The 18,546-nt window shown below is 33.0% G+C and overlaps 1 protein-coding gene across 1 annotated transcript in view; it reads right to left on the reverse strand.

The window, feature by feature from the left end:
• TINAG (tubulointerstitial nephritis antigen) overlaps positions 1-18,546 on the reverse strand; it is a gene marked incomplete at both ends in the record, with an annotated part of 68,884 nt that overhangs the window by 14,496 nt on the left and 35,842 nt on the right. Inside the window, one exon of the mRNA XM_084228063.1 lies at positions 18,363-18,486. Coding sequence (XP_084084189.1) covers positions 18,363-18,486 — 124 coding nt within the window. The remainder of the gene's footprint in view (positions 1-18,362; positions 18,487-18,546) is intronic.

Genomic DNA, 18,546 nt, shown 5'->3' on the forward strand with positions numbered 1-18,546 from the left:
GATAAACGAGATTAAATTACCTGCCTGATACCACCTAGGGAGAAGGACAGAACTATCATTCCAACCTAAGCCTAACTCCCAGACCCAATTTCTTTATGCTCTACAGAATTGCCTCAATAATCAAGATTAGTCTTTCATGATTCTATAGCAAAAAATTGTCTTAGAGACCTTTCATGTATTTGCATGTGTATGTATATACATACAAATATATGTACATATATGTTTCATAAGCCATATATTTTTAAGAATGTCAAGAGTTTTTTAAAAATTCTTTTTTAACCAACACTCCCACCATGCTTTCACTTAAATAAAAATAAAGCTTTCCCTTTTTTCCACTATTGTTTTGTTTCACAAAAGGCCAGTTTGCAGCAATAGCAGTTATAAAGTAGAATGGACCTGGTCAGTATTTGAGATGACAAATCAATGAAAGACCAATGTCAAACAAGAGAAACAAATGGAACACAAACTGTCCTGTCAATTTGATTCAGTACTGACAGACATGGCAGCATGATTCAATCAGCACTGAAAATAGCAGAAAAATAAAGGCCATTTATCAGAGTTTCACTGTACCTAGGTGCCTCCTCACCTCCAGTCTTCTGTGAGTTCAGCTCAAATGATCCTGAGTCTGTAGAACCTCCCAATGATTGATAGCTTTCCATCACTGCACCAGATCAGTGGCTTTTATTTTATTCATTGATGTTCTCCATATTATTTACCTCAGTATCCCCAGAACTTACCACGGTTCCTAGCACACCATCACTACTCAATAAAATTTGTTGAAATTTTAAGTCGAGGATCAGTTTAAGAGGTATCTATATGAACTTAATAATTGCATTTTTTCACTTTCTAATCTGGCTCAAATATTTCGGGAAGTAAGTCAATATAATAGCCAAAAAATTCTCCTAGCTTTCATATAATTTTAACTAGTTAGGTTTATTCTCATCAAATTTAATACACAATATAAAAATATATAAATGCCAGATAAATTCACATTAGAGAAATTAATTTGACAGGACTTAAGTGGAGATACAAGATCATCCTACTGTAGTTTGCATCCACAATTATAACAGATACAACTACAAAGATTCAACAAGAAGAATCAGCTACCATTTATTCTTTCTTTTCCTGAAGACTTCAATATTGCCAAGTCCATTTTCATTTTCTGTTTTATGTGAACTTTCAACATTTTGCACTGTTAACCTTTCCTATCTTTGTAAAACTCCCCCTCACCCAGGTCTGTGTGATTCCCTATCTGACCTCTTCTGTTTTCTTTTTCTTTTTTTTTTTTTAGAGGCATGTTTTATTTATTCATTTATTTGTTTGTTTTGTTTATACATGCACTGGGTACAGTCAGAAGCGCGGGAGGGTGAGAGAATTCACCAGAGCCAGAGTGGGGAGCAGAACAGGCAGAAGGACCGAAGTACATTGCTGAGGGGAGCAGCGGGCGACAGGAGAGGTCACGCCATGTGGGACCCTCCTCCGGTGGCCGGGGAGCAGCCGGGATCGAACCGGCACTGCAGAGGCTGCGGGCAGCTTCGCAACCCAGCGCTCAACCACTGCGCCACCGGGGAGGCCCTCTTCTGTTTTCTTAATCAGCCTCTCCTTCTTTATTTGAACTTTAAATGTTGGGGTCCTTCAGGTTTTGATCTATAGCCCTCCTTTCACTTCCAAGTCTTTGGTTACTATTGAAGTGCTGATCACTTTCAAATTGTTTCTCTTTGGACTCACAAAAATCTGTAGTTTCACTCCAAAAAATATGTATTTATATTTTGACATTTCTATCTGGGTATCTCCACAAATCTCAAGCACAATATATCTAAATTGAACACTTGGTTGTCCTTCTACTTCCATCTGCTCCTCTCCCATTATTCTCCATATTAGTAAATAGAATATCTATGTTACTCATGGGAGATACTTGGGATTTAGAATTGACACCATCCTTTTCAACTGCCATCCCTTCAACAAATTACAGAGTCCTATCAATTCAACAAAAATACATACTTAATATTCATTTATTCATATTGAAAACTACCAACCAAATCCAAAGTGGTGTTATCTTGACCATGGCTTCTGATATTTCTATATTACTTTAGTTTTTTCTATTCCATCTTCAACACTGTAGTTTGACTGTCTAAGCATGACAATGATTTTTTTTAAAAATAAATACAAATAATGTAATTTTACTCTTGAAATTCCTTGAAAATAACTTCCCTAAAGCTTGGGAAGAGGTTCAAAATTCACCATAACTGACAAAGTTCTGCAGGCTTTGCCCTATGCCTAATTCATCACTTGTCTTTTTGTTACATTATCCATAGGTCTGTTAAAACTCTCCTAGTAACTCCCAGAAAACATCATCTCAGTGACCAAGAGGAGATAGTGAAGGAACATTTGTACATTTGTAACAACATAATATTTAAAGGAAAGTGAAAAATACTTATCTGTGGAACAGGATTCATATAGTAGTGACAAAGGCTGACTAGCTCTTTGCATCATGTTATAAGTCAAAGAGTAGAACTTGAGTAGATGTGTAAATACAGCACAGAAATGGAGCTAGAAGTTGTATACATCAATACAAAATTTAGTTCAGGATTCAGACTGGGGATTGTACAAAAACCGAGGAGATAGTGACTGAGGCTAAGAATGATCTACAACCCTATTTATTGGCAACAACAGAGTTTGGATAGGTTTCTTCTTGTTCATGAAGGATTAGAGAAATACTTCACAGAAAATGAATTTATGTATGTATATACATATGTCAAGAGATACAAAGCACCATCCTAGGATACTGATCCTGTGTTTTTGGAATAAGATATAACCCTAGGAAATTATTTACTATAAGGACAGCAGAGCCCTGGTTTTGAATTTGCTTCTTTGTGGATTGAAAGAAAGCTTGTCTTTCAAACTTGAGGACATGAGTAGAAAACAGATTGAGACATATGGGTAACAAGATAACAAGATACACAGCAAGTCATTATAAACAAATTGAAATGAAACCTAATGAGACAAAGTAAAGTTTTAATATGAGATTTCATGCCTGCATGTAAGGTTACTATTAATCAAAATCATCCTTCGGGGAAACTAAAAACAAAGATAGGGCTAATTTGATAATGTTCCACAGTACCATGAAACAAGGTATCAGAATTCTGGTGACTGACATTGTCTTCTTTAGAAAGTATTTTATGGCAATTTTCCTGTCATTTATTACACTTTTATTTTATATACAATTTATGGTTACAGATTATTTTTTAGAAGATTAATATTTTGCTGTGTTAACTTTTGAAAAAATTAGTTTTGATTTCACACTTTCAGAAACTGGATAACTCTCAATTTATTCTTTCACATATTCATTTATTACATTTTTGCCTCCACCAAACTATACCTCTACTTCCTTCCTCCCCCATCTCTTTCCTTGTTGGATTGTGTAAATACTAAGTCAATTTTAGAGATTAACCCTTTGTCAGATGTGTGGTATGTAAGTATTTTTTGCTCATCCTGTAGGTTGTCTTTTTGTTTTTGTAGTGGGTTCTTTTGAAGTACAAAAGTTTTCAAGTTTATAGAGTCCCACTCACATAGTTTTGCTTTTGTTTCCCTTGCTGTTCAGGGTTCTACTTCCAAGTACATATTTGTAGGATATATCCTGTAATGTGTCTCCTATATTTTTTTTAAGTGCTTTATGATTTTGGTTCTTTTATCCAAGTTTTCAATCCATTTTGAGTGAATATTCATATATCATGTTAAATTTATTCATTTATTTATTTTTGATAGTATTTAGCTTGTTTAGCAAGTAAAATTATTTCCATTTGCTAATGGGACATATTTATTTTTAATGAATTGATATATTTATTAATTTAATGTAATTATTGCAATCAATTTAATTAATAATTATTATTCAACATAACATATTAATTTCTTCAAATTTAGGTGTTTATATAATTTTAAATTCTTTTTAATCTGGTTTTTGGTTTCTCAGTTAAGTCATCAATAGTTAATATTATTTTTTATATTTTGAAACTCATTTTTAAGAAGAGCTTTTGAAAAAAAAATAATTTTATGTTTCCAAAACCCAATAATCTTGTTATTAATAATGTGCTAACAATTCCAAATATCTTAATATCCAGTTTGGTATTTTCAAAAGTCAACCTAGTTGATATTATGAAATTATCATAAACTGCTATCAAATTCTAAAAATATAAACTTTACTGGATCCCTTTAAAAGTAATGTTGTAAAACTTAAAATGTTCACAAATCATGTGTATTGGTGTATAAAGTCCTTGAGCCTTCACAACAGTTAATTCCAGAAATCTAAGTAGTATTACTGCTAAGAAATCCATTGACAGTAAATAACAGATCTATCAAAAAGCATTTGTCCATCTCAGCATGTATTAAAATTTTCTGATAAGTTTTTAATAGTGACTATGATCAAAATTTTTCAAAAAAGCAAAATTAGGAGGATCTTCCTGAATATTTTAAAGATAACCTATCTTGATTCAAGGACCAAAACAGAGTTAAATATTAAACACTGGATATATTAAGCTTAAAGGGGAGACAGAACAATTCATCCTTTATCTCAGTGAGTTCCAAATGTTCTGGACAGTTTAATTAGAATAAAATAAGCTTTCTCTTCAGTTGATACAATAGAATTCAGCTTCTGTATGTATAAATATATATAAGGTAATTATATTTCAAATTTCATTATTTTCCTCCGTTACATAATATCATCTTGATTCCCCATAAAAATTCTTTTTTTATTCCAAGAGTGTTACTACATACAAAAATCCAAATTGAGAGAAATTCATGAGGTACTAATTTCATGAGGTGCAATTATATTAAATGACCTATTTGCAAATACTAACACTATGGCTCAAGATTCAAATTTGAGTTTTAGAAATGTGACATATTGCGATAATTCTTGAATTTGTTGTCTATTTTACAGACCATAAAAAGTAACATTAAAGAATGTCAATATCCACTTTATTACCTTTGTGATCATAAAATAGTAAACATCATTTTAAAATACATATCTGAATATATTTATATACAATATGTATTTACATATGAATTTAACTGTAAATATGTATTGAAAAAGTTTTATGAAGTTTCAACAAATTTAAATCTATCCAGACTTCCCCCAAGAAAATTAAGGAATGGTATTAACTAAACATTTGCATTAACTATCCAAAAAGCTCTTCCAATTATACTTCCAATACATAAAAGATATTTTGTACTACAAACTTTTCTATAAATCTGTACTAGTTTGTTATAGTCCACTTTTAAGTGTTTATGGAAGTATAAGTATTTTAAGGACCTGAATAGTATCACTGAAACTAAAATGTTCTACTTAGTTCTTCCAAACTTTAGATGATATCAAATTATAGAATGTAATTCTGTATTCCTTTCTTGGCAAAATTCATTCTGAAGTCAACAATTCACATCAATAGTGGCTTTGCTTAACAAATTGTGAAATAAAATCGCACACTATTATATCTACATTTTAATGTACACATTGTAAATCTTCAAACTTATTAGAAAAGAAACTGATTGAATTACTAAGAATTATTCAGATGCTATCACTTGCTTATTATGACCACAATGGTTTTATTTCTACATAATCAGTTCAATTTTCTCAGGTCAGAAGTTCAGCTTTTATTCATACAGAAGTCTGAAAAACATCTATTATTTGAGAATGTCATTAAAAACATGATTCTACTTTAAAATGTCATAGATATGGGGGAGATATGGTCAAATTTAAAAATTGGTCAAGTGTTTTAATTAAATAGCAGCAAATGATTCCCATTATTTTTATATTATTACTACTGATAATTAACATTTAAAGCTCCCATATATTAAGAATGGAATACCATGTCTGTATGATCTCATTTATTTCTAACAAACACCCTTTTTTCCCCTTAGCTTACAAAATCTAAACAGCTAAATAAATGGCAGGAATAAGTTTTTGGCATACAGTAGATATGTCTGGCTTCAACACAATACACTTAATACAGTGTTGTGTCTGAGTCTTATTAGGCAATATTACTATTGAAGTGACTTAAATTGAGTTTGAGTTCTACAACTAACCAGTATGTACTCTCTAGCAAATCTTTATCACTGTCCTTCTCTTCTATAGAGGCTTATTGCAGAGATAAAGTCCATGATCCTTTAAATATCTTAGACAAAGTATTTTAAATTAAAAGCACAATAAGTTAAATTATTTTAATACTTGCTTTGTTTTAAATATTGTTTTTTTTTACTATTTAAACATTTTAACAAAAAAAGGAAATAGCATAAATTTCTTTTTCCTTTACTTTTAAAGAATTAAGTACCATGCATTTATTTTTCTCTCAAAGATGAAGCTATTTGACTATTGTTTCACTTTTCTCTTCTAAAAAGAGAAAGGATAGGAATAAGAATATACAGTAAAGGAAATGCAAAGTAATAATATGTTCACCTTTATTCTAGGTTAACTCCACTCTACTCTTCAATTGTACCAACCCTATTGCACTGTATACTCAAATGAGGTCTTCCTCCCCTGTGTTTCCAGTTATCTCCCATACATTGAAAAAAAAAAAAAAACAACAATGCACTTGCAACAAAATACATTTATAGAACTGTACCCATTACAGATTGTACACACTTCAAGGCCAGGTAAATAAATGTATGCATGTATTTCCCAGAACTCAGATATGCTACAGTGTGCCAGAGAAAGAAATATTTCTTTTTAAATGTTTCTCAATTTCTACTACCTTCTGCTACAAGGGAACAGAAATTGAGTAAGGAATCCAGTTTTGGAATTTCACTTCTTCAGTGGAACTTTCTTATCTCAGATTTGTTTTATCTCAAAGTAGAATGACCATGAACTAGGATGCTGAATTGAACTATCTGCAAAGGTTTACATTGGATTCCTTGTTAAGAATATCACTTCACAAGACACAGGGCAGAGGAATGAAATGTCACATGGACATTTCTTGGAACTTATACTGTAAACTAAATGGCACTGCTTCATGTCTTATAAATTAATATAAAGATAATGAAAGAATGTGAAGCAAACTCAGAGACAGTGAAATAATCAGAGCCAGGTTGGACTCTACAAGAAGCAAAAAATGTACCACTTAATAGCACTAGAAATGATTCATACTCTTAGAATAATTTTATATTATTTATAGTATAAAATACTATAATCATATTATACTATTTATAATATATAAAGAATAAAATGAAAAGATTCTTTAGAAATTTAACCTGAAGTCTTTTTATACAGTCTTGATGCAAGTTTCCTCAGCTAGCTAAAAAGATGATAGATGATATAGATAATAGGTAAGTAGGTTGACAGACACATAGATGCATAGAAGATATAGATACAGATAAATATGATAGGTAAAAGAGATCAAAGTTAATGACTACAAGTTAACAACCAGTATCACAACATAATTAGGCACTAACAGAAAAGCATGGATTTCAGTATAACACTGTATTCTTTATATGTAAAATTTGCTTCCTTATCATTATATGATTACTCTCTTTCTCATAAAGGTAAATGGGTCTAACAAGAAAATGGAACTAGAAAATCATTGCAATTAGAATTATTACAGACTTTAGTCCAAGGATCTTCCTACTTTCTTCAAATCCATCATTCTCCTTTTATCACTCTTAATAACCTTTCTGCCATTTTAGTAATACAGTAATATTCATATCGTAAACCCCTTGCTTTTCTGATTCTTCTTGCACCCACCCATATGGAAAACCATCAGGATTGAATGAATTCAACTATCTACTCTTCTTTTACCCAACTGACTGATTACAAGTGCAGAAATTACCCACAAGAGGGCAAAATGGTACCACTACCTATATGTGGCTTTCTCTTTGTTTCTGGCAACTCACTTTCCTCAAATTCTAGATAACCATTGCAAACCATTTTATTCTCCTCAAATTTCTGATAATGCATTCCCTCCTGCTGCTTCTTTCCTCTACAGCTAACCTTACCTTCTACTTCTTGAAGATTTTTTAAAATAAAATTGATAGGAATTTTTCTTAACTCATCAGCCCCTTAAATGTTGAAACATATTTATGTACTGCTATCCCGTCTGCCTTCTTTCCTAATAATACCAATCTCCACCTACTCTGGTTCCTAACTTTTACAGCTTTCTAGATTTTTAGAAATCTTACACTAGCAACATTTTTGTTTCAAATTATGTTCTTGAGATAAAAAGGATTTATACCACTGTATCTGCTTTTGAGTTTATAGGTTTAAACCTTTACAGGTGTATGTTTTCACACTATACTACTACCAGTGCCCCAGTATCCTCCACCAACTCTGATTGAGCCCCCTCTGTCCCCACTCCTACCTTCCCTGTCTGGTTGCCTCAGTTTTGCAGTCATATGCCATGGGTTTATTATTGTTTAGTTTTTACTGACCCTTTGTTTTGTTTCTCTATATTCCACATATGTGTAAGACTATCCAGTATTTGTATTTATTCTTCTGTCCATGTTGTCATAAATGGTAAGTGTTCATCTATTTTTATAGTTAGTATTATTCCATTGTGCACACAAACGCACACAATTTTTATGACCCATTCCTCAGTACTTGATAATTAGGCCATTACCATAACTCAGCTATTATAAATATGGCTGCAGTGAACATAGGAGTGTGTCCTTCAAGTTAGTGTTTTTGTATTCTTCAGGTCAGTATATACCTGGGAGTAGAATTGCTAGGTCACATGATAGGTATTTTTAAAAATTTTTTGAAGCACTTCAAACTGTTTCCCAAAGGGGCAGGAACAGTCTAGAATCCCAAGTGTACAAATGTTCTTTTTTCGCCACATTCTCACCAATATTTGTTGTTTTTGGTCTTTTTGATATGTGCCATTCTCAAGGGTATGAATGGCATTTCATTGTGGTTTTGATTTGTATTTTCCTGATAAATGATGCATTTTTTTTTATGTTTCTCTGGCTATCTGTATATCTATATATCTTCTTTGAAGAAATGTCTATTTAGGGCCTCCCCGGTGGCGCAGCGGTTGAGCGCTGGGTTGCGAAACTGCGCGCGGCCTCTGCGGCGCCGGTTCGATCCCCGGCTGCTCCCCGGCCACCAGAGGAGGGTCCCACATGGCGTGCAGACCTCTCCTGCCGCCCGCTGCTCCCCTCAGCAGTGTACTTCGGTCCTTCTGCCTGCTCTGCTCCCCGCTCTGGCTCTGGTGAATTCTCTCACCCTCCCGTGCTTCTGACTGTACCCAGTGCATGTATAAACAAAACAAACAAACAAACCAGCAAACAAATAAATAAAGCATGCCTCTATAAAAAAAAAAAAAAATGTCTATTTAGTTCTTCTGCCCATTTTTATTGGGTTGTTTTCTAAGAGTTCATTATATAATTTGGATATGAGCCCTTTGCCAAATTATATGCAAATATTTTCTTCTATTTAGTAGGGTATCTTTTTGTTTTACTGATTCTTTCACTGTCTAGAAATGTTTTAGTTCAGTGTGATCCCTTTGTTCAGATGTGCTTTTGCTTATCTTGCCATTGGAGATGAATTCCTAAAGACATATCTGAAGCCAATGTTGTATTTTGTTGTTTTTTTTTCTTCAATGCATTTTATAGTTTTGGGCCTCATATCCATGATTTTAATCCAATTTGAGTTAATATTCCTTTGTCATAGATAAACAGTACATAGATATACAAGCTTATGTCCAGGCTCTCAATTTTAGTATCATACTCTTTTGATGCCTATCCCTTTGAATTATAGTTTGAAGTCTGGAAAAGTGATAGCGCTATTCTTCCTCTTTTTTGTCAGGATTGTTTTGGCTATTCAGGGTCTTTTGTGGTTCCATATGAATTTTAGCATCATTTGCTCTATTTCTTTAAAGAATGTCATGACTCTCTTTTCATAGAGTCATTCTTCCCTATCAGTCATTAAATATTATATTTTCTCATGACTTAATTTCAGCCAGTCTTTTCTTATTCTGTTCAGTTTCATTCATCTTAATTCTTTTCTCTCCCATCTGCTTGAGATCAATATATCTGTCTTCTCTGACATCTATATGCATATTTAAGTCTCAAAGAGACCTTACAATTTCTATATCAGATAATGAATTTCTTCCCCTTTTCCCATTGCTGATTTTCTATTCAAAATGTACATCATGACTGCCAGATTTTCTCCTGAATATTTCTTGATCCACTCATTTCCCCCCAAGTCTTCCACCATATTATCAGGTAAGACTAATATCTTTTACTTAGATTGCTAGAATTTGTCTTTCTATATCACAATCTTTATGATCAGTGCAATGTTTTTAAAATGCAAATAAAGATCATGCCACCTTTTTATTTGAAACACTTCAATGTTTTATCTTTGTTCTTAAGATCTTTAACCAAATATTTAACATTCCTGACTAGTTTTTTTTTTTTTTTTTTTTTTTTTAAGGCCTATAAGTCCCTGCCTTCTAAAATTCAGCTAACACAATCTTTGTGTTCTTACAGTGTTTTGTATCATTCTGACCTGAACATGCAGGGCTTTTCCATAAGCTGTCCTTTTGTTTTATTACTAAGTAACCCATAAATGTCAGCTCAGACTTTTCTTCTTCCAGGACATTTTTCAGCTCTTTAAGACTATTGTATGCTTTCTTTCCATTTTCTTCCCTGCTTTTGTAAATGTAACATAGCTTTAAATTTTCATGTGTTTTTGTTTAATATCTAGTTGTAGTCTGAGGGCAAGGAATGTTTATTTTTTTCATCATGTCTATTCTCAGCACAATAACAGGAACACAATAGGTCCTCTTTTAATATTTGTTGAATATATAAGCTTAGAAATATTTGTAATTGTCCTCAGTTATAGGTCATAAAATGTTACATCAAAATTTACAGAAATCTCCATCATGTAATATAATCATCTCCGATGATTCACTCAAACCAGATGTCTTCACAGTCATTTATTGAATACATGCCTAATATCTGTTACTTCACAGGATTTTTAAAATAAATTGTAGGGTTATTCACTTTAATTTTTAAAAACTCTGCAAATTATCATTCACAATTGACTTGAAAAAATTCTTAATCTTTAATCTTTCCTTGGATATATAATGCTTTGTTTTCCTTTTAGCTTCCATTCGCAATAGTGTTTCTCCGCTCCAAGTTATTATTCAATATTTATTTATGAAAATGTTGATACTGTTGACTCCAGATACACATAAAAAAAGTATAGAACCAAAATTCTGGTCTTTTAAAAATTTCATCAAATCTACCTTGACCAGGTACATATCCTAATAGCTATAAGCCAAATCGTAGAATTTTGATAAGTGCAAGCATGTAGTTTATCCATTAAATATCCCCATTACCTAAGATAATACCTGGTACCTGTAAGTACTCAAAAAAATCCTGTTAAATAAATGAACTTACAATAAAACATTATTCACAATGACAAAAATACATCCTAAAATTATCTTGTGTGTTATTATTTTTAAAATTATTTCTTATTATTTCTATATCAATAAAATTATGTTCCATAAACAGGGAAGATAATATAAAGTCAATGTTTATTGCAATCATTTCCTTTAATTTTCAAAAGCTTTTACTGCTCTATTTTTTTTTTCATTTGAGTTCTAGTGGTGAGTCCTGAAAATTAGATGCAGAATTAAATAGTATTAATGAACTACTTTATCAACTTTGAAGTGAAGAATTAAAGAAAGCTCAGAACCTTTGGCAGACAGGGACAAGGGTTGAACTGTGATAGATAAGTAAATATCGAATAAGATCAGTATAGAAAGCATTACCCAAGATGAAATCTCAAATATCATACTTTTTTATGGTAAGACACAATCACCAAAATCCTTGAATTTAACATCTCTAAATTTGAGATTCATCTTATAGACAATGGAGCTTCTTAGTTTGATGAGTAAAATATTTTCTTATCATTATTGGTATATAAAATAATGCATTACCTTAAAATATAAGGCACTTTTTATTCAACTAATGCTTTTGTAACTATACTACATACAGTGGGGATGAACAAAAGTTTTGGAAAGAGAAAAGAAATGAAATAATATTAAGAGGAAAGAGAGACATACATTTTAACTACCTATCACAATTCTACACTTTAGAGAGGGAAATATATAGTTTTAACACTTTGTGCTAAAATCACAGGTGAATGTATCTGCCTCATTACCTGAACTCCTAAACAGCAAGACTATATATTTTTTGTTTTCCTTTTTATATTCCTCAGTGCTGGTCACTTGATAGAATTTTAAATTCATTTGTTCAATCTAATTAAATATAGTAAGTGTGTCTTCTACTAGAAGGGCAGCAAACAGAATTTGTTATAATAAATTTATTAAGGTACTTCATAGAGTATATTCAGCTCTTCCATAAGGAACAATAAGTTACTTGGACTAGTTGATTACTCTCTAATTCACTGATGCACTAATTTCTAACTGCAGTAATTACCAAATCAGGAAATACTAATGAAAAAATGATTAACATCCACTGCTCCAGAGCACCTAAAAATGCCCTGGTGACCTAAACTATTTCTGAAAAATAAACATTCTCAAAAGCAATTTGCCAATCAGCAGAATTAGCTCTGGTAATAGTCACACATAAAAGTTAAATTTATAAAGGTCCCAATTTTCTAGGAATTTATATAAGTGAACACAGCCCTGCAGCTGACATACTTGAGTATGGGAAATATACAAACTCTGGCAGAATGACTAAAACTAAAGTCATTTATAACTTGTTCAAGCCTGATATAAAAAATCCAGGATTAACATGACCAGCAAGGCTAACAGATAGTAGAGATGCTATGTGACCAGCCCAAGTGTATCAAGGAAGGCACCACAACAATGTTGGCAATTTTAGAGTTCTTGGAATGATAGTAAAAATTATTTAAATTACTGAGTGTCTGGTAGGAAAAGTTTTCCAAATCAATGGCAACACCAGAGAACACAAAAATTGACAATGAAACATACGTATATAGGAAGAAGTTTAGAAGGAATGGGATTTTCAACCTGAAGGGAAACAGAATGAAATGGAACTGAATTTCTAGTTACAATAGAATATAAAAAGCATTTTATTACACTGCCTTCCTGAAAAGTCACTAAGAAATTTAAAAGAGTAGAACAAAATGAAACAAAAATCTAAAATCTCAGTATCTTCTGTTTATCTTTAGTGAACCAAGTAAACAGCTATAATACAATGCAATGTAATATAATATAACATAATATAATCCCAAATAACATCTTTGACTAATAATGGACAATTGTCCTTTGTTTTTCACCAAAGGATGAGTATGTGAATACTGAGAAACAACACTTGCCATAACATGAATAGGAAACTTTTGATAATTTTGGTATTTTTTTTTCTTTTGATAAAGTAATTAAATGAAGCAAGCAAGGACAGAGTCAAGTATGTGAGTGATTGCAATGATGATCATAGAATTTTAACTAAATAAAGAAGTATAGGCTTCAAGGATAAGTGGGACAATTACATAGTGGTGGAATTGAATGAAAGAATTCACTGGCAAATTTTATGGGATGGCAAGACCCTTGACCCCAAAGGAGCAGAGGAAGTAGACTGGAAAGAGGACACGATAGAGAGTGAAATGCATAGATTTGAGATTAAATTTTATAAAAGACAGGACAAAGACATATTTACTAGATACAGCTCTAAAGGAATTAGTCAAGGATGTTGGTAAAGTCTGACATAGACTCAAAGAAATCATACACATGGATTCTCTAAATACAGTTCAAAAAAAGACCTAAAGAAAGAAAAGAGAAAAAATTAACATGTTTCTAGAGGTGAGAACCATTGGAGAATGAAAACCAAGTACAATATAATTGTTCAGAAATAGATGGGATAAAGAAAACTCATGCACTGAAATGATCAACATTTATAAATATTATTTAATAGACTATAGGAAACATAGAAGATCCAGCATATGCATATCATTTAAAAAGTAAATATATTTAATTCAAGCATTGAAAAAGATTCACATGAATATTCAAGTAGAACAAGTCATGTCACTTGCAACCAAAAAAAAAAAAGATATAGGAGAATATGAAGGAGCCTCAACACCAGAAGCCATGGAACAACGTCTGCATAGTTCTAAAGGTACTAAAATCCTAGGATTTTATAGCCAATTAACTTATTCTTCAATATATAGAAAACATATAATTTTCAAATATGCAGTACCAAATGATGAAGAATAAGAATAGACCAAAAAACCTGAAAAGGAGGTGTGCCACAAGACCAGAAAGCTGGCTCACACAAGGAGGTGGGGGTAGAAGAGATTAGCATAGCCATCGACACAGTTATGGAAACCAAGATCCTTAGTCGCAGACAACACAGTTAAGAAAACTAAGATCCTTAGGCACTGAGGACACAGTTGCGGAAACTAGGATCCTTAGGAAGAGCTGGGATGCCTAGCTTACAAAGCATAACATCCAAGCAGTTATCTGAGGGCGAGGAGGGTGCATCCAAAGGTAAAGATATGGAGATTGAGCCCATTGTGGACTCTCCGGTTCCTTTCAAATTCTACATAGTTATCCAAAATTAGCAACCAAATTCTACATAGTTATCCAAAATTAGCAACCAGCTCACAATGAGTGAGCCCTCCCAAACAGAAGACTATATCAGTGCAGTCTCTGCACAGACTCAGGCAGCAATTCCACTGCCCACCTGTGACTATGTAGGAGCTTCCTTTCACCAACTCTCTCCTCCAGGGCAGCAGCCTCCTGCCTGCCTGTGACCTGTCAAGACTGCCTGCCTGCAACCATGCAGGCCTCTCTTAGCAAACCTGTCCCTTCTGAGGGAGCTCTTCCTGCCCTATCATGACTATACAAGTGTCCTTTATTCTTCTGTCCCTTTCCCTAATAAACCTGCTCTTTAAATATAACATCTCCATCTGTGGAGAAACTCGCCTGGGAAACTCGCTGCGTGCCACTGAAACGGGAGCTCTGGTGACACCTTTCCCAGAGTGAACCTGAGAACCCCGCACTCCAAACCCACAGACTCCAAAAACCACAGCACCAAAGACCATCTGTCTTAAGAGACTCTTTTGATAAAAGAAATTACTGAAAAATAAAACCCATCCAATAAAATAATGAAATTAAATGAAAAAAACAGAAAGGATGTTTATTTATAATTGACTCAGTATATACTAACATATGAACTATGGATATTATGATTTCAGAGCTGACTACAAATTGTATTATCATTTAAATGTAAAATATTAATATAACAAATATGTATGAGGAGAGAAAAGGAGCATAATGATGATAATTTTTCTCATCTTGTCTAACAAATTAATAATCTAAAGTTAAAATATAGTGTTAAAATAATTCATTTTTTAATGAATTTAGTGTTAAAATAATTCATTTTAGTGTTAAATTAATTTTTTTTCCTCAAGTGTAAAGGGTTCTTTTTGGGATCTAGACTTTCATGTTTATATTTCAAAATTCGTTTCCTTATATTAAATCATTTCATTAAATTCAGGTAAAATAACCTGAATTTTAGAATTTTTAAACATTATTATATTTTCCTTCGATTTTTGTCATCAACAGAGAGACAGAAAAAGATTTATCTGACAAGGTTTCATCCGTTAAAAATAGAAAAAACAAGACCAAACCCAATTATTTCCTGCCAGGACTCACCAAGACCCACTATCTAGCCTAAGTGCAGTTTCATCTTCTCCCAAAGGTGGAGTTCTAAATCTATCAATCTGGAACTCTGTGTACCCCTGAGAAAGGTGGATTTGCCTGAAGTAATCTTTCTTTTCTTAATAACCTCATTCCACCTCTTTCTAAATACAAAATACTTCCATTTTGTACAAACCTTGCAAAGCCTCTCTACTAGCTGCCTTGGGATGCTGCCTGATTCATGATTTAATGAAGTCAAATAGATCACTAAACATATTGGGATGAATTTTGGTTTTTTAAGATACCAAATTTTATTATAATAGAATGATTTTGCTTGGGTAGTATGATTTGAAATGACATTTTTAATATCTTCTTTTTAAGTCTAACTTTTGAAGTGAGCCTATATGCCTCTTATTAAAAAATGAGACTTGACAAAATTAAGACAAGCAAACCAAAAACTTAGAGTAATAAGATACTAACATAGTCTCTAAGGAGGAGTGAGGCTGCAGAAACCATGCAGAATCTATCAAAATAGAAAACACCAGTGTTTGAAAGAATACTGAGAAACTGGTATTGTTATACATGTACACTGTAAGCTTCTGACAGCTTTTTTGCTTTTAATGTAAGCGTTTGACTTTAAACTTTTGGTTGACAAGGAATTGACAAGGAATTAACTTTAAAGACATCCATCTGAATAACCATATTGTCAGGTACTGAGAGCCAGATCACCCACCCACAAAGCTCTCTCTTTTAAAAGAGCTTTGGTTGTATTAGATAATTGACCATTTCATTTGACCACCTGCTTTCTGTTCTGTGCTTTAATTACCTTTCTTATGGCCTAAACTGACCAATAAATAGCTAACCTGACAAAGTGTAGGCACCTCATCCCCGAACCACATCAAAAGCAGAACCCCTGGTATTTTCTCTCTCTCTCTCTCTCTCTCTCTCTCCTCTCTCTCTCTCCCCTCTCTCTCTCCTCTCTCCCCTCTTTCTTTGTGATTCCTGACATACAGTATACCGTCCAGATCCTGTTAGTAATAAACTTGTAAGGGCACATGTGAGTGTCCAGGTATTTCTCCCTAGTAGCATCACTACCCATAAACTAAGACTGACCAAAATAAGACTGCTAATGAAAACTTTAGCAAGTTTTCTTGTCACAAAAATTTTAAAACTATAACATTTCATTTTCCTATGACATTATCTAGTATCAGTCTAGTCATCATTCTCTATAGCTATATACCTAGAAATATATAAGTATACTCTGAAAGTTTGAGGGGTAATCTCTGGATGATGAAATTATCTTAACATTATTTCCTATCTGTAGATTTTCAATATCCTACATTAACCTGAAATACCATCTATTTCAACTCTTACTTGCACATATTTTCACATCCCTTCAATCAAGTCATAAAATCAGTAGTTATCTAAGATAAAATGAAATGTGTCAACTACACAATTGAAATATTGAAGTATTTAAAATAAAGGAGGAGTGACTATTAAAGAGGCATCAGAGAATAATATGTTTATATACCTTAGAATACATTCAGAGTTTCAAATATTAGAAAAGAGAAGACAATTTGGTTTTAGGTGAGATGGTTTTTGTGCAGACTCAATAAAATTAAAAGAAATGCATATTCAATAGGAATGAAGTTACTGACAATATGAGAAAGTTGGAGTTTAGAATGGAAAATTGAAAAATAAGTTACCATACTGCAGGGTAAATGGTTTTTCAGGCTTTTCTGCCCTCCCATCATTAGCATTGCCCTGCCTGATGGGGCACCCTCAGTTGTTATATAGTTGCAAACTATCTTGTTTACTTCTGCGGGCCATGGGAGGAATACTGAGATAGTCACCTAGCCAAGCAGAAGCAGAGAAGAGGCAGGTGAGAGAAGGGGAGAAAGAAGCCAGAGAATCCCAAAATGAAGACTTGCGGGGGGTCTTGGAGGCCTGCCAGCCTCCTGGTCCCCCCAGCACCCCTGCCTGCCATGTACCTGGTTGCTGCTCTACATGTAACAGCTCAATAAAAGCCTGAGAAAGCCACTGAGGGCTCCAAGACTCTCCTTTACCGGTCTGGCAGTACTTTATCTGTACTGCCCCTACAGATACCAATTTGAATTAGAGTAAGACATTTTAAGAAAGAGTTTGAAGATTAGGCAGAGCCACAATATGATCAAGAAGGCAATGGGGAAAGGTGTCTTTGGGGACCACACTAACTTTCTAAATAGGGTTTATTTGAGAAATTGCTTAATCTGGAAATGTAACCAAATTTTGAGTATGTTTCTTGCCCTTGCAGAGATAAATGCATTTTACTAACAAATTTGATCAATGTAATTGCCACAACTCTCACATAAATATAAAAAATAATCTTACATTGAATTAAAGGTGCCCCTACCCTTTCTGTACTTTATTGACTGCATTTGCAATTCCATTCAAAATCATTTCCCCAAATTAGAATACCCTTCCCTTGATTGTGCCATATATATGAGATATTCCATAATACAATCCCCTTGCCCTTTAGATAGATACTAAGAATGCATTCACAAACAAGTGAGAGGGGATATGATCATCTTACATAATATATTAACCTTTTTATTAGACTTTAAAGTGACCAAATAGAGTTAAGACTTAGGTAATTTTTAATTTGTATCAGAATCCCTCACATAAAGGAAAATTCTGGTACCTAAATGTACTAAACACACTTGTTTTCAGATATGATTTCCAAAGACATTAAATGAAGAATTTTAATCTTACCCAGTGAGTTTGACTGCATGTGTCCGAAGCTTTCGATATTTTTCTGATTCTCCATTTGTACTGGTAATGTGTCTATATATCCCTGTCTTATAATGGAAGAAATCCTCATGGACCTTCATTATGGCTAAAATAAAATCCAATCAATTAAATGATATGATTTAAAAAATTATCTTTAAAATAATCT

The sequence above is a fragment of the Talpa europaea genome (assembly GCF_964194135.1).
Source record: "Talpa europaea genome assembly, chromosome: 2".
NCBI classification, from domain to species: domain Eukaryota; kingdom Metazoa; phylum Chordata; class Mammalia; order Eulipotyphla; family Talpidae; genus Talpa; species Talpa europaea.